The 23,322-nt window shown below is 49.1% G+C and overlaps 2 protein-coding genes across 3 annotated transcripts in view; both read right to left on the bottom strand.

The window, feature by feature from the left end:
* Positions 1-23,322, bottom strand: part of PCDH19 (protocadherin 19) — a 57,687-nt gene that overhangs the window by 4,924 nt on the left and 29,441 nt on the right. The gene's annotated exons all lie outside the window — the stretch shown is intronic.
* Positions 3,543-23,313, bottom strand: LOC310881069 (uncharacterized protein). The gene is made up of 3 exons (XM_083797802.1): positions 10,257-23,313; positions 4,971-9,478; positions 3,543-4,293 (listed from the first exon to the last, which is right to left on the bottom strand). Exons 1-2 carry the CDS (start codon positions 10,745-10,747, stop codon positions 9,346-9,348), a joined length of 624 nt encoding a protein of 207 aa, XP_083653928.1. The 5' UTR covers positions 10,748-23,313; the 3' UTR covers positions 3,543-4,293; positions 4,971-9,345.

The following is a 23,322-nucleotide window of genomic DNA, read 5'->3' as shown; positions in this document are numbered from 1 at the left end:
GCTCCTGCCTAAACATTCGCCATTTTACAGCAAATAGCCATCATGTTTAAAGCGGTGCTGGGAAGAGGGATTTTTACTGCCATTTCTTTGCTGCTCTGAAGACTGGAGTTCAATTTCCAACAGGTTGTGTGTCATCTGCTGCCGCTGCCAGACCTGAAACCTGGGGGAAGCGAGTTACGGCGGCAGATAAATTAAAACGGGTTTGTGCCACATGTCGGGCTGCGCGCTGTCAGCAGTTTCTGGTTTTAGTAACCGACGCTAAAACCCACTGTGCTTTAAGTGCAGTTTGACATGACATTTAAGCTTGGCTTGTTGGAGAGGGGGAAGCGAGCGGAGGGAAGGGGGTGCTTGCTTTCTTGTGTGTGTTTGTGTGTTTTAACTTTTTGCTTAATCCCCGCTGGCCTCCCACACAACAGAGCCTTTATAAATCTACAAGACTGCCCACTCCGCTGAAGATTAAATGTGTCATTCCAGCGCTGGGTCTTTATTCATATGAGAGTAATAAAGATCCCTTCTCTCGACTTAGGGCTGTCCCAGCACCACTTTATAGGGCTGAAATATGGAATAGTATTTCTCTCTTTCCAAGGACCTCTCCTGCCCTGGTCTGAGAGCAGCCAAGCATGGCTCTCGGCAGCAGGAGATGCAAAGCCTCATGCCCCACGTGGCCAGCTGTCCCCAAAGTACTGCCCCATCCCCTGCCGGCCTGGGAGGTGCTGTGCCCCACCATGGGTGGACAGGCAGACCCAGAGAAACAGAGGGGCTCGACCAAGTGCAACGCTGAAAATCAAATCCAGGAGTTTCAACTTCCCAAGCCTTTGCTGAGCACTAGACCGTGGCTGCCACCGAACATCGCGCACTGCTGGCTCCTTTTCAATCTCAGCTTACGACTTCGGCTTTCCCTTCACTCGATAAGAACTTGTAATTGCAGATAGCCCTCATAAAGCACAAGCTTCTCACAGGCAAAGATGCAGCTCCTTCCTGTCGTAATCTATATACGCGTAAAGCAGCAAAGCAGTGTTGAAGAATTAATGCTATTAACAACACAAGAACGCACCCAGTTGGTGTCGGTTTGATAGATTGAGCCCTGGGAAGGTGCGGACTCAGCCTTGCTCTGCTTCCCGTCCGTCTGAAAACAGTTCATTTTGATGCTTTGTACATCTGTGTGTATAACCTCAGCTCCTCAGACACATTGGTATTTCCACCACATTCTAGCACTAGGGCGGCTGATAAAAATTCTCAGCACATAACACAATGCACCAAAATATGAGCAGCTTAACACTTACAGAGAATAAACGAGTAAAAGGCAGACCTCAAAAAAAGGGATTTTTTTTTAAAGGAGAAGAAGCCAATTAATTGGAAATCTATGGGCAAAACATTAGCTCTTTCTCTACATCAGAGCAGCTACCCGGTGGTGCGAAGCGCAGTGCCGGGTGGCTGTGCAGGAGGTCTGGGTTTCGGTAGTCTCCTTTACAGCAGCTTTAGAGAAAGGTGCTCTGAGCCTTACATGCAGAACAACCTGCACCAAGATCTGAAAGCCAATGCTCTTATACTTTGATTCTGTTACTTTCAAGTACTTGAGCAAAATAAAAAAAAAGAAAATTGCCCAGAAAGTGTTGCTGTCTGCCTATTTATCCACAGCTTAACTTCAAAAGGGTGCTACAGGCATACAAAGTTGTGTAGTCTGGCTGTGATAGCAGAGGACTTGGTAATGGCTGGAGGGGGTACAGAAATATCTTGGGTTCTCATCCCAGATGAGACACTGATTTATTGTGCTGTGTGACCTTGGGCGCGGTGCTGGAGCACACATCACTTCAGTTTCTCTGCTACTATAAAATGCTGGATTGGGGCACACGCTGGGCTGCCTGGTCCAGCACGGGAATGCATGGGGCGAGCCAATGTTTCTCACCTCCCTGGCCCAGCATCACAGCTCAGCTCCACACGTACACGTGGCCACCACGATGAAGGCAAACCTCACCCTGGGCAGAGTACAAGTGGGTTTGTTTTGCCTTGAGCCATTTATTCAAAGCTGACACATTTTACAGTTAAAAACAAATCAAGAGCTTCACCGATTGCTTCAGTTCAAGTAGATATTCCTCAAATCCAACAAAGTGACCTGAGCTTTAAGAGTGGTTTTACTAAAGACTGTTGGTGCAGTGACTACATGCCTGGGAGACGAATCGCTCTGGACACCAAGAAGCTTGTCTGCTAGCTGCACCAGCGGCAGTTGGTGCACGCCGGGCTGGCAGGCAGAGGAGCACAGGTCACCACCCACTCAAAGACACGAAGACAAGTAGCTCCACAGCACGTTTTGCCTCCCTGCATCTGTCCCCATCATACGCCTCAGCTTCATTCTGCAGAGACCCCATCCCAGAGCCAGAAACCTCCCTGCTCCCAGGGACAACGTATGTTTGGGCTCCCCAGACCAGGTCCTCTTTCCCTAGCTGAAAGAGGACCTTCACCTACCCCCCTATTTCCTTGTTAACCCTGTAGTTCATTATAAAATACTATTTGTATGCCATAAGCATGCTCTGTCGATACATTTAACCACTGCACCACTCTTCTGCTATCACGGCTCCGAAGAAGGCAGCTTGGAGGGGTTTGGACTCCTCTGGCATCTGTCTCGAGCAGCCGCAGGACACGCACTGGAGAGCATGAGCAGCTGCTGCCCCAGGCACGGGCAGGCACAAAGCTGCTGGGCAGGGCTCCTCACGCTGCCCTTCGCAGCCAGGTCTGACTCACCCGGCCATAACGGCACCCAGGACACCCGTACACATTCACGGGCTCTTTATTGCTCTATTCTGTCTTTCTTTTCCTTCTTTAACAATCGGAAACAGGACGACAGGAAATTCTTCTACAGCTCTAGACCTGCCCTAGTCAATACGACTGTTATTGTCTGCACTAAAAAATGTTCCTAATGCAAGGAGCAAAGCCCAGGTAATAACCACCGCATCACGCGCTACATGACAAATGGCAGGCAGCCAGAACTGGCAGCTTCCCACATCCGTGCCGGACGCAGGATGGCAGAGGGCTTAGCAAGCTGGCGTGAATATTGCCCCTGGGGCCCGGCAGGAGGAAACAATGGGTGCACTCAGGGCTTGAGCACTGGTTGCTTGAAGTCAGGGCTGGACTTGCTAAGGAGCTGAGTACGAGATGTGCATGCTGGGAGGGGAGTCCGACTCTAAATCAGGCTGCGTGGATGCTTTGTTGTGTGCAGGCTGAACAGGTCGACCAGGCACAGCTCCATGGGCAAGTGCCATCTCATGGGCGGCGGCTGTGTCTGGTTTGTGTCAGCAGGTCCTGCAGCAGCAAGGCAGGACAGTGTCCCTTTCTCAGCAACTCTTGCTTTCACCCAGAGCAAATCCACAAACTCAAGTCACATCACCTTGGGGCAGGGCTGCTTTTAAAATGATTCCCCAGGTGCAAAACATCCTGCCAGAAGCCTTGCCGTAAGGTGAGCAGTTATCTCGAAGCCAGGCTTGGCAGAGAAGATGTATCGTTGCTAAACACAAGCTCTCACACAGCAAATATGAAATAAAACCAACTGCCACCTCTGGAATTAATACGCTCCTCAACGAGTACAGCAAAACCCGTGTTGAGCTCCAGATTTCAAACCATCCCTGCCCGCGCCTCGGGGGACCTGCACAAAGGCAAGGAGCGGTGTGCCGCCGCCAACCCGGTGCTGCCGGCGGGCCAGAGCTGGGCAGCAGCTGCAGAAGGACCCGGTGGGACAGCTGCCACCCGCGGCTCGCCCACGGGTACCCCAGGGGACCCAGGGCCGGAGGACTCCAGCAGCGCCCGAGGGACAGAGGACGTGGCACGCACGGAGCAGCACAGCTTCCAGTTCCCCCGGGGTGCAGGGCCTTCCGCAGTTCAAAGGAAGGGTTAACGAACATCCTGCATCTACAAATGCTTTCCGTCTCCTATTCAAAGCCTCTGTACCTGAACTCGCTCCGCGGCCTGCAACACGAAACCGGTTTGAAAGGAGCCCATTCAGCTCTCAGAGCAATTGAATTATCTGCAGAGGAATCTCAGCGCTGGCCAAAGAGACAAAGTTAAATCGTACTGAGGTGCAAGTGCCTGGGAATGTAATATTCCTGATAAATGGCCAGATGACATGTGCTGTTATACAATCTAAGGTGCAATTTGGGCGATGACAATAGTCCCTGGAGTTTCCATTTTCAAACAGACGCTCGGTTCAATCCAATCCATGTCAGAGCAGGTTTGCAGAGGTGAGTAAGCGGAGCTCATTTGTGCTATTACATGGGGAGCAAGGAAAAGCAGCGGAGGAGTTGCCTGAAAATGAAAAATAAGAAAGACCGGGTGGCTGAAGAGCGGGACCTGCTTGTGCTGTGCGAGGAGGGGAGGCAGAGGGGGAGCCCAGCCTGGGCCGAGCGGCCCCAAACCACAACCCGGGTGTGAGGAGATGGGAGCAGGGTCCTTGGGCTGCCCCGGCCACGACCAGCAGGACCCTGCCACGGACACGCGGCTTTATCTCCGCATTTCGGTGCGTCTTCGGCAACCGTACGATTATACTGTAATCACGATGACACTGCTGCTGGGTACAGCAAACAGCACGATCATTAAAAAATTCATTTCAAAATCTTCCTGGAAGCTAATAAATTTTACAGCAGTTTCAATCCTTTCTCATTGCAACAAAGAAAAGCTTAGTTCCAGACAAATTAAAAGTAAATTGATTGCCTTAGGGGAATCTATTCAAATATCACTTTTCCATGTTAGAAATCTCTTCCTGAAACAAGAAGGGAAGAGCCAGAGAGAGCAAGCATGGGAACTATGTGGAAAAGCAAATCATTAAATCTCAGTTCACAAAACTAGGGAAAAAAAAACACAAAATAAAATGCAAATGTCTCACTGGGGTGCAGGCGTAACATTTGTGACGGAATTTATGAATAATAAATATGAATAAATAGTAAACATGAAGGGATCAAACATTGCTGTTGATGTTTACTCACGGTTAGCCATCTTTCATGGACAATGCGCAACTGCATTATTTAACACCCATCTCCCATTTACTTTGGGGTTTCTTTTCAACTCCAGCACCTTCATTTTCTCCGAGCGGCGCGCCGCGAAGCGCGAGCCCTGCCCCACGGCGCTGTGCTGCAGCTCGCCGCCTCTCTCGGGAAGCTGCGTGCCGCAGGCAAGCCCGCTTTTTGCAGCCGCCCTGCCCTGCGCGGCTGGGCGAGGGGCGGCTGGCGTGCAGGGCTGCAGCCCGCGCTCCTCTCCCATGCAGAGGACGCGGGGCACGAGCCCAGGCGCTGCCCGCAGCACGGTGCAAGCGCCGTGCCCCAGCCCCACCGCTGATAAGCTCGAGCAATATGCACACAGTCCCCAGCCAGGGTTCATCATTTGCTTGTAAATTAAGACTCGGCACCTCTCCCTTATCTCCCGTAATAGCATAATATCAAGAAACAAGAGGTGGGGAATAGTGTATTGTATTTTTGACCTGTGGGCTTTTACAGGGCTTTCTTCGCCTTTCCTAATAAGAAACCTCCAGTCTATGCAGAAATGTAATCCTGTCGTGGCTTCCCTTGTACAGTGCTCAGAGGATACTAATAACTAGGGACAGTGACAAATGCTCTTTACTGCAACGAGGAGCCTTTCTTTCACCATTACCTGGGATTTACTTGAGCTAAAAAAATGTTGTATTTTTAATCCTGGATTGTCTGTCCCAGCACTGGAGGTCAATGGTGCTTGGACAAAGATAATGCCGTGAGGAATTATTTTAATGAAACAAGGGATACGAAATAGATTAATTCATTATGCAACTGCTGATAAGGACCCACATCTGAACGGGGCTCCTGGGCAGCATCTCTGTAGTGGCCCACAGAGACATAACGGGGCTCCCTCCCACCTGCTGCAGGTGGATACAGCCCCAGGAAGCGCCGAGGGGCCCCCCTGATTTACACCAGTGGGGGTTGGCCCATCCAACTCCGTCCCCTGCTCTGTGCCACCATCAGTAACGCCCTGACTTCTGCAGCACGGTGCCTGTGCAATGAATGAAGACTGGCACGCTGGTGCACCTGCGGTGCCTCTCTAACTACATGCTGCATGGCTAATAGATTCGATGCAAAAGATTTTCTCCAGAAAACCACCTCCCAGGCTCACTGAAGCCTTTTGGATGCGTACAGTGCTATGGGAAGGAGGGCGCTCACCCAAAGCAAGAGGAGCTATTTTTTGGCCGTGCTACACGGTACAGCAGAGCCAGACCCTTAAGGTATGGGCTAGGATATAATTTAATGCTGGCTGCCCCCCTTTACCCAGGACTGTGGGCCAATCCCCACCTCATTCACACGGTAAAATTAATTCCCGTTCAGAGGGCCGGCAGAACACACCATTTAAACTCCAATTAATCCTTTTCTGGGGACTTAAGTGGTCCACAGAGCTTGTGCTGGCCCCTGAGTGGCAGGGATTTTACCTCTGAAACTCCGCTATTTACGCATCAGCTGGGGTATTCAATACAGGGCTCATTAACATCCTAGCTGAGCCATCAGGCTGCATACGAGAACAGAGCGAGCAGGATCCGGTCCTCAGAGAGGAAAGCACTCCAGGATCCGATAGACCTTTTCCATCTCTAACCATTATGGCTCCGTAATTCATATGCACAGCTCCCATTAATGCTAATGGAAGTTACTGTACTGTGTGCACCGAGTGAAGAATACAACCCTTTGACTTCATTACTGGAATTCAATTTCATTAACACTGGATACAGAGGGATTGTCCTAAATACACTCTTTCTTATATTTTTTTCATGTTAATGTAACCATTTGAGTATATTATACCCTGCAGAGATGGAAACATTTCTAGTCTGTTTAAACACATTTCCCACAATTGGGAGCAAAACTTTGTCTCCATTTATGCCTTTGACACCAGCTGCCTTCCATTTAATGGGACTTTAGTTGCTAAAGCAAATTAATCCAAAGGTTACTTTTCTCTGCTATTGTCAAATCTGAAGCAGACAAATTCAAATAGTCTGTCTCGGGGTAATGCAATACCAGCCACGCATCCAAATTCCAATGGCAACAATGAATCAAATTATTACCGCATCCCATTCAAAATTAGGTGTCGTTCAGAAAATAGCTACTTGACGATTCTGATAAAAATCCAGCAAAACAGAAATTACAGCTGCGGATGATAAGAAGCAATCCCCAGCTGCTTGTACCTGTCGCAGAGCGGGGCCAGCACAAACCCAAGCAGCTTCAGTGCAGCTGTGCCACTTCGCGCCAGCTGAGAGGCTCCTGGGCAATGGCTATCGTAGCCTCCTCCAGCACCTCTCCTAGCCAGCAGGGAGCCAAACAAGCCATCTGCATCCTCATCCTCATCCGCATCCTCACCTGCGTCCTCATCCTCATCCTCCCCCCTGCACGCCCGCAGCCAGGACAAGGCACCTGCTGTTAACACAGGGATGCGCTGGGTGTGTGGTCAGAACCGCGGCCCTAAAGCCGGGGGGTTCAAATTCCCTCCCCGCTCGGCAGCAGGCACCCGTGGCCGGTGTCACAGCAGCTCGCCCCGGGGACCCCCTCCAACCCCACACTGCTGGCCACCCGCCGATGGGCTCAGCTGGGGCTCGGGGAGGGGAGGGCTGAACTCGGCAGCGGGACCAAGGAGCTGCGGGGGGACCCAGGAGCTGGGACACCCCGTGTCCCGTCCCGCTTGCCCTGCGAGGTGGGATGCAGGGCAAGGACCGTGCCTGCCCCCTCCTCCCGCACAGCCGGCCCCACGCGGATCTCGCTGCCTTCGGAGGCTTCTGGTACTTCTGCGGAACGAGTGAGAAATGAAGGAGCTGAGGTTATAAACGCTGATACATAATTTACTCCTATTATCAAGATTAAACACATCTCTGCATGCTTAGCATAAAACAACTGCCTTTCCCCAGATTTCTCAAGGACATGCATAAACTTCATTATTATCTAAATAATCAAAAGAGGATTTCAATAGAATATTTAACTGTCTGCCTACTGGAAACTCACAGCCTTAATCTAGCACTGATCCTCTGTTGTCCTTCATGTAAATATTGTTGGGACGTCAGCCAAAGCCTAGGGAAGTGAGCTTCATCTTGGTGGATGGGAATCTCTCGTGTCAGATACAGTCAGCCTGACTAATGAGACCTACAGCTTGCCAAAACCTACAGCCTTGCTGTCTGTTCCAGCCATTGAATGCGCTCAGAAACCCAGTGGCACCAGCCCAGCAGTCTACAGATCCCAATCAACTATCAATAGCTTAAGTGTAAGTGATTGTGTATGAAGTATGAGCCAAATGTGTTTCCTTTCTCAGTTTTAGGACCTCCAGTATTGTTATTGCACCAGTAATGCTTACACGGAATTAATCATATATGTACCCACAAGGCAAAACATTATGAGAAGCTCTTTGTACTTTGTAAAAGTACGCAGCTCTGAGGAGTGGAGCGAGCTGGAAGGCTTCCCAGCACGATGGGGCGTTCCCCACTGTTGAGCAAGTAAGGGAATTTTTTTTTTTTTAAACCAAAAGCGTTGGTTCCTGGCCATTTCTCATCATGACTTTGACCTCTCGCTCCTCCACACTGGAGCTCAACATTATTCCCTCCCTGGTGCTTAACTCTTTGATTTTTTTCCGACCAGCAAGAAGCTTTTCCATGCTGCTGGAGTCCTTTGTCTGAAGCACAGGGACAGCCCACGACGAGATGCTGGCCGAGGCTTGCGGGTGCACGAGAAAATCCCAAAGATGACCGAAGGGAACTGGGACAACCACGGGGGTGGTTCTGCAAAAGCTGCTCTCAATTGTCCGGCATCCAGCAGCGCCCAAGGGCTGATCCAGCACCGTGACTCACCACGACGCAAGGACGCTCCTGTTCCTCTTTGCCTTGACCTCCTCGCAGGGCTCAGGGGAGCGCTGCAGCTCCACGCCCCCGAAGGATGACTGCGGTGCCAGGGGGACACAAGCCGGTGGTGAAGCCGGCCCGACGGCCACCGCGTGCCTCCAGAACTGATCGCAGCATTGGCAAAGCCTGGCAGTCTGGCCCATCTAATTCAGCAGAAACTTAGTTCTGGCAATTAAATTCACCCTCATTAATTAAGAGAGCTATCATCATAGTGTATAAATAAACATATAAAATTACTATAAGGTCAACAGCCAAATCCAGAACCTCGTAGGCTTATAATATGTCGAGGGAAATTACATTACCTGCAAGTCATGGACCAAGATCAGCTTCCACCAACGCAGGTGGGGCTCCTGCCCCATCGGCCCCCATCTGCATGGGTGACACTGAAAACGAGCCTTCTAGTCTGCCTTGTGCTGTAAGCTAAGAGCCGAGGGGAGACGGCTGAACAGCAGGAACGGAAAATAATGGTATTTTCATAACTTGTGTAAGTACTCCAAGGATGCAGGTGGCTCTGCGGTGGGTTTGTCGCAGCCGGCCAGGCAGGTGGTGACGGGCTCCTGCAAGGGTTCTGCCATTTTGCACGCACATGCCAACAGCGCTCTGATGCTGGGAATGCACACATATTTTAATGTTTCCTCCTTTCTGTCCTTATTTAAACTTAGGAGGATAAACATCCTCCCTCTTGAGTTTCTCCTCCACCACTGACAGCTGGGCCATGTTGGAGCTGGGACAACTAAAGGTGATGTGGCAGCACGGGGGCTGAGCTGGCTCCGCTCTTTGCTCTCCTGATGCTTTTCCCCTCCCTCCACCTGCACCCCCATCTCCTCACACCCACACACGGGCAAACCCTCAGCCCTCCCAGCCCAGCTGGTGCCCAGCTCTGGCTGGGGCTGTGCAGTCCTGAGGTCTCCAGCCGGGGCAGGAGGCTGCTGCTCGGGCAGGGTGGGCTCCTGGCTCGCTTGCTGCCCGCGCAGCCTCAAGCGAGCTCTGATTTCGCAACGTCCCTCCCCTCCTCGGCGCGTCTGCGGTGCTGCCACGAGGTCAGGCTGGATCGTGTCCGCTCCTGGCCCCGGTTCACAGGACTGTCAGCTACATCGCGCCGCGGCATCGTTACCCCTGGTGATGGCGTGACAGACGGACAGAGCCCAGCTGGATTTTCAAAACCTAAGCAGTTCGCAACACTGACAGGCGAAAAAAAAAAAGAAAAAAAAAACAACACCAAAACCCACAACCCTCAGTCTGAGCAGGTTTTATCTGGAAATAGCAAAAGCCAGTAAGTGTAAGGCCCCACAAAGTCACTCCTACTGAGCCACTTTGCTGACCAAACCTTTTAACTGTCACTGGAAAATAAAGAGCGATAGGTACAAGCCCTAACCGTCGTTACCTGATTAGTCTAGTCCCCACCACATCCTTAATGCGGCGTTTCTTCAAAGGAATGAAACAACGCCGAAATGACTGATGTAATTCGGTGCTTTCAGACAGAGCTAGCAAAAGGAGAAGAGTCGAGTTCGCTACATCCCAGCCCACCGCAGGGCTGCGGCGGCCGCCCAGACGTGCCGGGGGCCGGTGCAGAGCCGCCGGCCGGGCGCCCGCTTCCGCGGGAGAGGCAGCAGCACTGCGGCCGCAGCGCAGGGCGCCCCACGAGCCGGCGCTTTCGGTCCCTGCGTGTCCCTCAGCAGCGGGATCAGAGCTGATCTCCCCTCTGAGCACGACAGCAGCGCGGCTTCCAGGCAGGCCGATGCGGTCCTGCGGTAATTCTGCTGGAGCCTCTCTACAGGGATCCACCCTCATGTTTCCTCGCTGTCTGCGGCACGCAGCTGTAATGGTGCCTCGCTGCTGCTGCATACTCTGCTCATTTCTAAAACACTTACACATGCAGCATGCATTAGAATTAAAAAACCATTAAACCTCGGAAAGGAAAAACTTTGACAGGATGCGTAATATACTAAGTATAATTAATTAAATTGGATGAGGCACTGGGGGACGAGAGAAGAGTGGATGGAGACTGTTCTTGGAAAAGGGATGGTAATGCACTAGCGTTCAGTGTGTGCCATTAAGTAAGAACAGTCTTGGAAGAGGCGAGGATGAGCAATGGGGGCTTCGAGAGACGGCACCAGCCAGTTGGGCACCTCAGGTGCATAGCAAAGAAGGTGGCAGCAGCCAATTACAGCTCTAAAGACGATAACGAAGGCAGAAAAGGCACCCAAGAGCAGGCAAAGCAGAAATGTCGCTGAGGTCCCCGAGAAGCGACACACCACCCCGCCTCCTCCTGCGAGCTCCTCCGTGCGGGGGCTCAGGGTGGCCGACCCCATCCCAGCTCCGCCACCACCAGGCACCTCGGGGCCAGCACGGGCACGGGCAGGCGGGAGGCAGATCCTCCCGGGAGAGCACCTGGCTCTCTGTGGGCTTTTTCTTCAATTATTCCTACTTTCAGGCCTGGCTCCCCAGCGTGGCTTAGCACGTGGCTGCATCCCCTCCCGAGGTGGGGTGGGAAGGAGCAATCAAAGCTGGGGACGGGGGGGGGGAAGCATCAAAGCCAGCCCCAGCCGACGCAGCAGGCACAACGGGATGAGACAGACGCAGTCTGGTTGTTCAGCAGGACAAAGTTTTAACAGGCTTAACAACAGCATCAGCACTGATCATTAGGCAATTAAAACCGCTGAAAGTTGACAAAGCACTAGGTCCAAATGAATTATCTCCCCAAATCCTGCAGGCAGGAGCATGGAAAACAGAAAAGTCATTGTCAACAGCTTCTGATAGCTCACCAAATGCAGAAGCAGTAACTGAAAACTAAAGGGCTGCTGGCTGGAGAGATAAAAGGGAAAGTCCGGGAAATAAGGTCTTTGAAATCACTCTCATCATTTAGGGAGTGGTGGGAGGGAAGGTCCTGGAAACACTGATGGAACCAGGATTGCTCAGCCATCAGCAAGAAAGGACTGTGTGTCCGGAAAAGGGAAGGCGGATTTTGGCTGGGGGAGCTCGCTCCTGAATCATCCCACTGCGGTTACTTGCTCAGCTCTGCACACTGCTGTGTGGCCAAGGGGACAGTTGTGTTCCTTGAGGACGTGCCAAAACCCGCTCCTCCCACTCCTCCCCGGTCCTGTACAGCTTAATCTGCATGGGCCACGGTGGCTGCGTGCTCCGCTCCCTCGTGCAGCGCGGGACGCGCAGCTCTGTCACGCTGCCTTGCTCCAGCACAGCCCTTCACTTTGAGTGACTAGGCATGCTTTTAGGAAAAACATGCAAATGTGATTTACAGACTCTAAGTGATACAGAATATATCACGTCCCTTGGGAGCCTGTTCCAGGGGGTAATTATTCTAATTCCTAAAATCATACGTCCCATTTGCAGCTAGAATTTTGCGAGACACGCTCCACCCTCCAGCAGCAGGCATGCCTTATTTGCTGAATTAGAGAGCAGCAAACACCTCCTCCCTGAGCACCCTTTGGATGGGGGCTGAGATGACCACTGGGAAGCCCAGAGCATCTCCCTGGGGGCTGCCATCTCTCTTAGGTTCAAGCCCAACGGTATCTGCTTAAACAGTCCCACTGGATTCAGCAGGCATTGAGTCAGCTCCTAAATCTCCAGACAAAATAGGAACCAAATACACGTGTTTGGAAAGTGAAAGTCAATGCCTTCAACAATTCCCAGAAGTTTCTGTGACCGCCCCTGATGCAGAACAGCCCCCAGAAAGCAAGGGGAGATTTCTGCATGAGGGCCCTCACAGACGAAGCATCTCCTCTCCCCCTGGCTGCCAGGGTTTGGTGGTCTCCGCAAGGCACATCTGCCCAGTGAGGGACGTATAGTGAATTGGCAGAGGAATTTATAGTGAATTAATTGGGCATTTCTACCAAATAACAAAGGAGGAAGGCTGATGAAGCAGAGGTCAGGTGATTAGAGAATTGCAGGTGGAATTGCTCATTTTAATTACATGTCTTCATTAACGTGAGGTTCCTGGATCCTACAGCGATGACTACTTCATCTAAATATTTGCATGAGTGGTATTTGCATGAGTGAATACACTTCCACAAAAGGACACGTGGCTGAAGGGTGGAACAGAGACAGAGTTTTCTTTGAATTTTACAAGGGCGTTTCTGCCACAAAATTATTTCAGAGAGGAGAAACACTGTAAATGTAAGATAAACATTGTTATGAGGCACATTTGTGACCAGAAAAAGAACAGCTCAAGGCGGATGTAAGTGGCGAATGAAGTAAAACATGGGTTGTACCTGAGCTGTTTGTGTCTCCCTGGCACTTGAATGAGTTTGATACAAGCATCACGGTTACCTGTTCTACTGACAGCCCTGAAAGGAAACAAAAGTTTCGAACAAGCCAAACGCATTCAATCTCCTTGAATAATTTAGGCTGCTGAGTTATCATGTGCTTCATGGACTGTCATCAAGAGAAGCTGTACTGCAGAGGAAAGGTCTGTAAATCAATGCATCTAAGGGACCAAAACTCATCAGAGAGTGGCTGCAAAAGCACTGCATGTCAAAACAGATGCAGAACATGAAAATCAAGCGGCGAGTGTCACAGGGCAGACTGCAGCCCTGCGCTCCCAGGGACGGACTCAGAGGAACAGCAAGGACAGGAAGATTGGAGCATCAAGAAGACACAGCTTCAGTTGAAACACGCTGGTGAAAAGCAACGTCGGCAGCACAAATAGCTGGTAAACTCAGAGAATGAAAAACAGGAAACAAATGGAAGTGCAGTATATATATAGTGGCCCATCGACAGACCCACCTGGGTGTGCCAGACACTCCCCAAAGCTATTTATACATTCCACTAATGTACCTACCGCTTCCAATAACACTTCTGGCTCGCTGACCTTTCCTTATTTACTCCTACGTATGGTTTTGGCTTCAGATTTCTAGCCGAACTCCCAAAGGGTAGATGCTCCTTTGTAGCTTCTCGCTGAGCTGTACCTAATCCAGAATCAAGATGACTTAACCGGGGAGAGCCGTTCCTCTTCCAGTGCAAACCCGGCGGGGTTCTGACCCTCACCTGGGTCAGAAGCGGTCTGCACACAGAGCCAGCTAGCTGGAGAGCACGGCCCAGCAGACAAGGCAGCACCTTCTGCTGCACTCACACCACCCCCCTCCTCCTGTCCCTTCGGACCACCAAAACCAGAGGAAAAGGACGGATTTTTAAGGCACCAGTTGACACCTTAATACACAAAGTACAGTCCTTTTACATGCTGCAGTCGACAAGTGCGATTTGCAGTAGGACTCCTGAATCTTTACAGAAGTCTGGGCGTCTTTAACGAAGCTGACGTTTCCAAAGCAGCCAGAGGAATCAAATGCCAGACCTATTTTGGTTTGCGAGTGGTGTGGACACCTGCTTCCTTCGGCTTCGCACAAAAACTCCAACCAACGCCCCTCACCCTCCTTTGTTTACCGCTCAAATGGTGCGAGAACCACCGCAGCATCCACTCTCCCCACCACGCAGCCAGCAGAGCAAAGCCCTCTCCCCAGGAAGGGCCAGGAGCTACTTGCTTTAGCTCCCCACCACCTGCAGCTGCGGTGCTCAGCACCCTGCAGAAGGAGCTGTCCCCCCCTCCCTGCCCAGCCCTCCCTTTGCCGCAGGAAACCTCCTGTGACCGTCCCCACGCCTCCGCGCCGGTGCCAGGGACGCTTTGTGGCTTATGGTTCTCAAGTGCTTCCGTAAGATGCAAGGTAGCATCTGTGGTGAAATCTCACAAAATGATCCGAGATAGTTTTCTCCAGCTGGGACTGATTGAATATAGCCTGGGCACCGGATGATGTGGGAAATCATTCGTAGCCGAGCACAAATTGCATGCATAGAGGTAATTACTGCAGCACAAGGTTGGTAGCACCACTACCCACATGACAGTATATCTCAGCAATTTTCATTTCCTATCGCTTCAATTCAGACAGGGATTTTTTCATCTTTTTTTTTTTTATTTTTTTGGTTCAATTTTCTCCTTTTCCTGCAGGGACCCACTTTAACCCAGGATTTCTTCAGGATAAAGCTCTGTCTTCACAAAAGCTAGTCTTGCCCCATACTCAGATTTTCTCCTGTTGACGATCCCGGACCTAGGGCACAACCCTTCCTGACCTGACCTCACTTCCACGCCCCGAGCGTGACCATCTCTGCCCGAACATGAAGCGACACAGTGGTGGCAGTCGGTCACCTGCTGCTCCGTGCTGTCACTCAGAGCCGTCTGCGGGTAGCAGTAATGAAACACAACACACGAGTAGCTAATGAAGTTGGTTACAAAGCCAGCCATTCTCCACACTTGAAAGGGGGTGAAAACAAGGAAAACGGGAAAAAAATATATTTCTGCTGAAAAATAGAAATGCTAACAGAACTAATGCTGAGAATGGGGAGGTTTATCATTGCTACTACAGATACTCAGCAAAAATGGGGCCACGTAATGCTTACTGTGATTATACACATTGTGGCTAGCATATATCTATAATATCCTTGCTATGAATAACTTCTAAATAGACACAGAGGTTTAATGCACAGATACAGACGAACAAAGGCAACACAAGCACCAGCCTGGGTCTGGCCAGGCTCTGCTTCCCGGCCCAAGACACTCAGCTGCACACCTGCACGTCTGCAGTGAAGAAAAGCTGCAAAACTTTTTAATAATTCTGTGACCTATTTAAAAATATCTACTCTCTTACATTCATATATGCTGTATAAGAAATAAAATATAGCACTCAAGAGCTTTGAGTGGCAGCACTTCCCTTAAGACAGATAAAAGCCGCAAGTTCTCTTTGCTGTTTGGTGCCAATTATTACAGAGTTTTGACTTATACATTATTACATAGATCATTTAGTAAAACAACCTCCGTACAAACCCTGTGCTACGTCTCCCTTCAGTCGTGATCTGTTGGAGCTAGAGCATTTTAGACACTCACCCATATGCACCTCCTTTCAGAAAATGGTGGGCTCCTTCCCCTGCACCATCCCTACGACACTTTGTACGTGACGCAGTTGTAATCAAGAGAGGTTCAAACGAAGAGGGGACTACGATTTTGCTTTATGGCACATATAAAGATATTCGCAGCAATTTTATCACTAGCAGGGAAAAAAAATACCTGCCCAACTTGTACCAAAAGGAGGCAGGCAGTGTGACAGCCCCCCTAACTTGCTCCTCAGCCCTTGTCGCCTGGCCGAGGCGTCGGGGACAGCTTCAAGGAGCTGCTGGAAAAGCCAACAGCCTTTGCTGGCTGACCCAGAGGAAGGAGTGGGGATGTGCTCACCACCCTTTGAGCCCAAAAGGGCGATGGAGGCAAAGGCCAGCGCTTCCTCCTCATCACCCCTTCATGACTGGGTGCGTGTTGCGATGCACCGGGAGTTATTTAATTTGACAGCAATTGCTTGTGACCAGACCACCGCTCTGTAACGCTCCATGCTAACGTGATGCCGTGTACCAAAAGCCTGCGGAGGCCGAGGGTCAGTGCACTGTTTGCAGTGATTATTCCTTTAATAAAGGGCCCTGTATATTCCAGCGGCAGCAAAATTGATGCAGGTTGCCATGGTAAGCACACACTTTCCCATTTACTAGAATAATAGACAGCTTTGTATAATTCACTGATTTCAGATGATTTCTCACCCAAAGAGCAAGTCGCTCGAGTTACATAAGTCACCTGTTGTTTAGTCAATCTGGCAATTTTAATTAGAATAAATTTTTATGATTCCACTTTGCAACACTTAGAGCTGCTCTGCCACCAGAATGTGGAGATGTCTGTAAATTATACAGGCTCCAATCACATCTTTTTCGGTGTTTTAATTACAGTAACATTACAGCATTAATCATGTAAGCCTCCGTTAAACAAGTAACAGCCATCCTCCATCATAATTAAAAAGAAAGGCCAAGCAAACAGGAGCTTTGGATTTTACCATATTTCCTCTGAAAATTGTATTTTAACTTAAGAGTTCCACAAACAGTAGTTCTATTTGGCTGTAATTAGTGTTGTGAAGGAAACACCAAAAGGTTAATAAGAGACGGTTAGTTTGTAATGCAAGTTTCCTGGTGCCAGCCCCAGCAGTTCAGTCTGTTTTCAGAGTCATTAACGATGTAGATTGATTACGGGAGGAGATCGGGAAGTGCTCACTTGCTGCGTTAGCAGAAGGTTAGTTTTTATTCATATACCTTTCCCACTGCTAAATATGATGGCCATTACCTTGACCGTTACTAATCTTAACTGCTGTGAGACAGAAAGAGTTAATGGTTTCCTTAGAGGTTACCGTCAAAGGGAAAAAAGCCTACATGAGCTTTTTTGGCCTGTTTATAAGGGAAAAGGAAGCTGCAAGCTTCACTGAATTGTTTATTTATCTTAGAAATATTTGAAAATCTAAGTATAGTGTGATGTTTTTGGAAAAGGATGAGCTGGGAGAGCCAGGGAAGCAGGTTAGCACCGCCTCGTCCTGCAGCTGAACCCTAACACAGATCTGCCCTTCGAGCCTTTTGCTTGGGACTAGAGTTTTGGAGTGATTAACAAAACCAAGCACACACAGAAGTTGAAACTATCTGGTCAGAAATATCACTCTCTGCATCTCCTACAAATTGTTCTCCAGTCACCCGGCAAAAATATGGATAAGCAATAACTAAATTGGACAAAATCTCATTAAAGAATACAATAAAACTCTAGAAACCCACCAACTTTCCAGATTGATCATTCATCCATTGCAAACCTACACAACAGGGCATGGATCCAAGTTTTAATTTTCCTCTCTAAGTTGCCAAAATGTTCACATCTGGTGAGTATTTTCTGTGCTTACACAGAAAGGACTCAGGGATCTAAAGGTTCTAACTTCTGTGACCCTGGCTGAGTATCTGCAGTGATGGAGACACTGCAAGAATCATTTTTAATGGAACGAACGTGGAAACTGAAGAAAGAGTGCCAGGAATGTGGGATATATGATAACGCTTCTTATGCAAACAAAGGAGGTTGCACATCTGTTTGTTATTTAGCTCTGTTGCTGTACAAAAGGGATTGGCTTTCATTTATTTCTAAGGATATGACTTCAGTGTCACCCCTGCCCCACCACCAATTTCCAGAGAGGGCTCTTCTAAGCTCTACTCAGGCAAAATGCAGAGCTACGAACCTAGAGCAGAAGTAACGCAAGGGACCTGTTGTTGCCTGCCACAGCACCAGTGCTCAGATTAAACCTCTCTGAGTGACCGCTGCCCTGCACAGCGTGGCGATAAGGGCAGCTGGGCCCCTCGATGGGCCAGCCTGGTCCAGTGCCCAGCTCTGAAGGATCTGTAAGCACCACGCCAGCCAGCCCCGAGCTGCCCCAGCCCCTCTGCTTCTGCAAGGCTTTGGCCAAAGCAGGCTTGGATGCTCGGTAGGTGATCGCTTAAAAGTGCAGGACTCATAAGACAATCAACTCCTCTTCTTATCCCAAAGCCCAGATTACCACTTCCCATAAAAATCCTCCTCTGGGGCTTCAAATTATTTTGAAAAGCTGACTGCTCCCTCTGCGCTGGCCATTGTAGGAGCACCACCAAGCTCACTTAGGCTGTTTTACTGAAAGATCTATGCAACAATACAGAAATCAGAAGAGCTACAATAACTGACATTGCCCTGTAAAGAAAGCTTACAACATTTATCCATCTTAAGGGATGTGCTGTCACTCACATACGAATGTTATACTTTATGTCTTGTGCTGCATATACAAAAATAAGAAAGTAGGTATTTTATTCATTTTTATAAACTTCCAGAGAAATGCAGCTCTATTTCCAACTTCTAAAGCTCTAAAATATGTCACTTGGGTCTTCACATTCATATAGCTCTATAGCCTTTCTGCAGAATAAAAGGGAGTTGGAGGTGGAATGACTGCTGGAAATTAGCTTCAAAATCAACAGTTTCTAATAACTGTGTTTGCCTCCAGTTAATACCATTAGTCATGTTCTCAATTCACGACTGTAATGCACCCAGATATTATGGAGATGAGCTTAAGAACCAATTGGAATATTCTAGATAAAATCTGATCCACTAAATGATGATGTATCTGAATAATTAGGAAGGCAACCAGCAAGAAAAGTTTCACTGAATATCACGTGCCTGGCTCTCCTTTACATTCAAGTCTATTTCTATACTATGCAATAGTATAAAGAAGACTTAACACAAGCATTTAAATATAACCCATTTCTACTCAAAGAACCCTTCATCTTGCTGGAGTTTATGAGAGTCAGACACAACTAGACTACCTTCGTGAGCAAAGTTAATCAAACATGTTAATGTATGCAGGATCAGGTCTTTACCCAAGACATTTCATGCCAACCTTTACTGCTGATCTGGCACCAGGAAAATGAAAACGATGCCTCTAGAAGCAATTCTTTGAGGAGACACATTACTGACATAAAACATTGCTTAAAACCCCCGAGACTTTGATTTTAAAGCTTTTCACTATTTTATGTCTGAGGTGACTATTTCTAACACTGGCTTTTATGATTAGTGCGTGTTTATTATTTCTGTCTTTTCCTTTGGATTCTATTTTTGTCTTAAGCAGTGAATCACCACTTCATTGGGTCAATAGTTTTCCTTCCACCATTGTTAATAAAAATACTGTCCAGTGCTGGGAATTAAGGTACGCTGGAAATCTGTTGCTTGTAACATTATAAACACATATTTGAAATAGTTCCTTTCTGATTTCTACACTGACAAGAGCTCCTGTGACTTACAGAGTACAAGAATGGTTCTGGCTCAAGGCAAGGTGAAAAAGGTAATAGAAAATATTTAAGCAGATCTGTGTACTTCTATATGTCCACAAAAAGAAAACAAGCCAAACCTGCATAAATGATATGTTGGGAAGAGGGCAAAGGCATTAAAAAAAAGTCCCAGTATGAGCAAAACCAAGGGAGGAATAACTACCTGAATCACAAAACAGAGTATCTAGCCTCAAAGATGCTAATTCAGGTCCTGAGGGATCTAATCAACCTCTTTGTTGAAGTAAAGATAAAACTTTTTGACAGCAAATGCTTTCTGATAAAATGGAATTTTCAATTACCCTGCGAAACATCTGGTCCATGCTGCCACTTACGGAGAAAAGCACCACCACACTTTGCAGTGCTAGAAAATCCTTCACGCTGAGATTTCCCCGCGCTGCTGGGAGGAATGAACGTCAGGAGCTCCAAACCCGACAGCAAAGCTCCCACGGTGCCGCGTCCCCCAGTGCTGCCCCAGGGAGGCACTGCCGATACCACGGGGCACATCACCCCAGGCAGTGACTCGCAGCATCCTCCAGTCCTCTGATTCAGGATGACACCGGGCCCTGGAGGAAATCCGCTACGAACTGCAGAGAAATCGGCCAAGATACACGTGGGGAGCCCAGAATTTACCCCCATTCTCTGGCAGCCTTCTCCAGCCAACCTGAAACCTCGCCGACATCCAACAGACACTTCCAAATCTCTCGTCCTCAGACAAATCCATTCGAAAGTTCAGCTGAGAGCAACGTTAGGAAAAAAGTGCATAAAAATTCCTAGCAGTGCTTAACACCTCTGCAAATAAACAAACAATTAAGCAGCAGCAAGGCAATTGTGAGAAGTGGAGCAGCGCCCGATGCCCGCATTCCTGAATGTCCCATTTGGTATCAATTAGCAGGGGAAGGAAAACAATCCTGCGCGATAATGAACTCCAAATTGGGTACATATCAGAGCAATTAAAGCAATCTTTTCAACTGATGAATTTATAATCAATAATTAAGATCCTGAGGTAAAAAGCGACTGGGCAGAAGTCCTACTTCCAAAACAAGCGGCATGGCTGAGCTCCAGGCAGTATTTCTGATGACCTGCTGCTGCCCACTTAAGCTCGACACCCTTCACACAACAGTTTGCCATTTTTCTGGAAATCTAGGTCATTTCCAAAGGAAGAGAAAGGGCTCCTGCCAGAGGGAGTGGCACCAAGGCAGTGAAGCCACCTCCAACCAGGGGGTGCTGATGGGCACTGAGGCCACCCAGGGGAAGCAGCTCCTGCCCCGTGAAAGGATATTGAGGCATCTTTTGGTCTGGAGACCAGTTGTGCCTGAATAAGACAGTTTCACAAGAAAATAATTTATTAAACTAGCTTCGATTTTTTTCCCCCCTCAAGTCCACAAGAGTTTGATGTTGTCTTGAAAGACCAGGCTCCAAACCCACAGGCCTCGAGATTGATTTTAAAAGCCCTACAGGAATTTGGACACATCCCTGCCTAACACTTTCTGCAGGAAACCCAGCACCTCAGTACATGATGGCTGTCCAGATGGGTCCACGCTAACCCCCCCGCGCCTGCATTGAGGGACTGTCCTGCATCCCCTCGTGATTAACGTTCTTTAAATCAAGATGTCACCGAGCTGCAAGGATTTGTGCCAACCAGCGCCTTGCCTCGGCAAGCCCAGGACTACCCATCAAGCACGTAAAAAGACTCCTGAACTAATGGACGAAGCCTCAAAGTTCTCCCCGATGAACCACTGCCCCGAGCAGAGGTCCAAGCTCCGTGGCAGAGCAATCCACCCAGGCTCCCCATCAGCCACGGACCAGCGCCACGCAGCATGCTCCCACTGGGGCTGCACGTGCTGGGCGACCCCGCCTTGGGTAGCGGGTTGTTTCCTTCCCGCCCCCGTGTCTCTGACCTGAAACTGGGTAAAAATCACAAAGCCAGAGCCATCGCGTGAGAACTCCTGTTATTGCCGTTGTCTGAGTGTCTCAATTTTCCTGATTATTTCATACGGCCCCTGCTCGACAAATCAGCTGAGAAAATGCTCTCTTTAACCTTTTCTTCAGCTTCTGTGCCGGCGACTGCCCACCTCTCTGCCTGCGCTGCTCCTGCCGATACTCCACCAACACCTCCGTGCCCTCGCAGCAGGTTCCCCACAGCCCCGCATGGAACTGGGGATGCACAGTTTGCCTTTGGAAGCTTCCTCCTGGAAATGATCTTCATTTTTTGGGGGTGTTTTACAGGCAACAAGGAGCTCTTGTGGCAATGGACTGGACTAAACTTATTTCTTGTGTAACTCATCCAACAACCTCTGCCTCTGACTCCTTCTCCTTAACTTATTTGCATTGTTATCTGCTGAGCAACAGAGACAGCCGGCAGACTTATCAGAAATTTAATCTCTGTAAAACCCTATCTGCAGTCCATTGAGATTGGTTTTTTTTTGCTGAAGAAATGTGACAAAAAATTAACAGATGTTGCTCAGACCATTCAGCAGGACGGGAATCAATTATGAACATTTTTGCACCTACAGTTGTCCCTTACTGCAAACGCAACTTAGGAAACCCTCTCCTGATCAAAATGAAAAAGCATTTCTTTGTAATAGAAGAATAATAAATGATAGCTATCAGCCTGCATTCTCTGACACAGCGCTAGTCCTCAGAGAATTAAACTGCCACCGTACAGTTATATAAATGTTTAATTTTTTTCATCTTTGGCCACAGTAGGGTTGTCTGGAAATACATTATCACTGCAGATGCCATCCCTCTCCAATTAGCGTGGCTGGCAGTGTGGAATGGGTAGGTGACCTCTGCATTCCTGTGCTCGCGGAGTCTTACAGGGTTAACTACGGCCATTTAACAGACTCTATCGAGAATTAATACAGCGATCAGCTTCTCTCCAGAAAAAAAAAAAAAAAACATTCAGCAGCGCAGATGGCAAGAACTCTTTCTCCCCCATTTGACTCTTTTATGACAGCAAAACAAAGGCTTTTAATGATGTTTACCATGAATTGAATTAAACAGCTGAAGACCAGTTCATAATCACAGCATTTTGTTTTCATATCCTTAAGTCTTTTAGCAGTGGGGCTTCCATTTGAGCCTCAGCTACAGCTTATCTCAAGATATAGCCAAGCGCCCTGAGGCTTCCCTGTGCTGGAGCACCAAACCGCATTCATACTTCTTAATTGAAAAAGACAGGATGTTTGCATAGGATGTTTGCATCAGTAAGACATTAAAAGCGACATTCATGCCCAAGTACAAATGACGTCTTGGGCTCAGCTGAACTCCTCTGACTCCTCTCCTCTAGCTGACACTAGGCTGCGTTGAGATCGGGGCTTCAACTTCCAGCCGCGCACGTGGGGATGTGTAACAGCTGACAGCACGTCGAACGGGGAAGGGACGCAAGCCCCTCGCCCACCAGCCTGGGCCAATTTCTGCAGGACCTCTCACTAGTGGTCCGCGCGCTCCGCCAGCCTTTTGGGGAAGCCATTTGGGCATCGCCTGCGCAGCAGGGAGCGGGAAGGGGGTGCTCTCCATCCGGAGGCACGAGCCCCACACTTGAAGCTGGTAATTCCTGCTCTAATCCCAGCTCCGCCGCTCACGCGCTGTCACACGGGTGCTCGGGGTTTTTCATCTGTGAAATACGGGATAATCCTAAACGCTTACCTACCTGACAGGCGTGGCGCGAAGATTAATTTCTATCTACGCAGCGCTCTGAAGATGCGCAGCCTTATCCCCAGCCCGCGCTAAGCTTCTCCCCGCGCGCCCGGGGCCGGGGC

This window comes from Anser anser, assembly GCF_964211835.1.
Source record: "Anser anser genome assembly, chromosome: 13".
NCBI lineage: Eukaryota > Metazoa > Chordata > Aves > Anseriformes > Anatidae > Anser > Anser anser.
Note: the sequence above shows the minus strand (reverse complement) of the source record. Positions and strands in the feature narration are given on the sequence as shown.

What these genes read in the sequence shown, in the direction of transcription:
- LOC310881069 (XM_083797802.1), bottom strand. Translation starts at nt 10,747, where the DNA reads ATGTGTAAGTGTTTTAGAAATGAGCAGAGTATGCAGCAGCAGCGAGGC. An exon ending in GTGGGGACTAGACTAATCAG is followed by an intron (nt 9,479 to 10,256) that starts GTAACGACGGTT and finishes GTGCATTCCCAG; the next exon opens with CATCAGAGCGCTGTTGGCAT.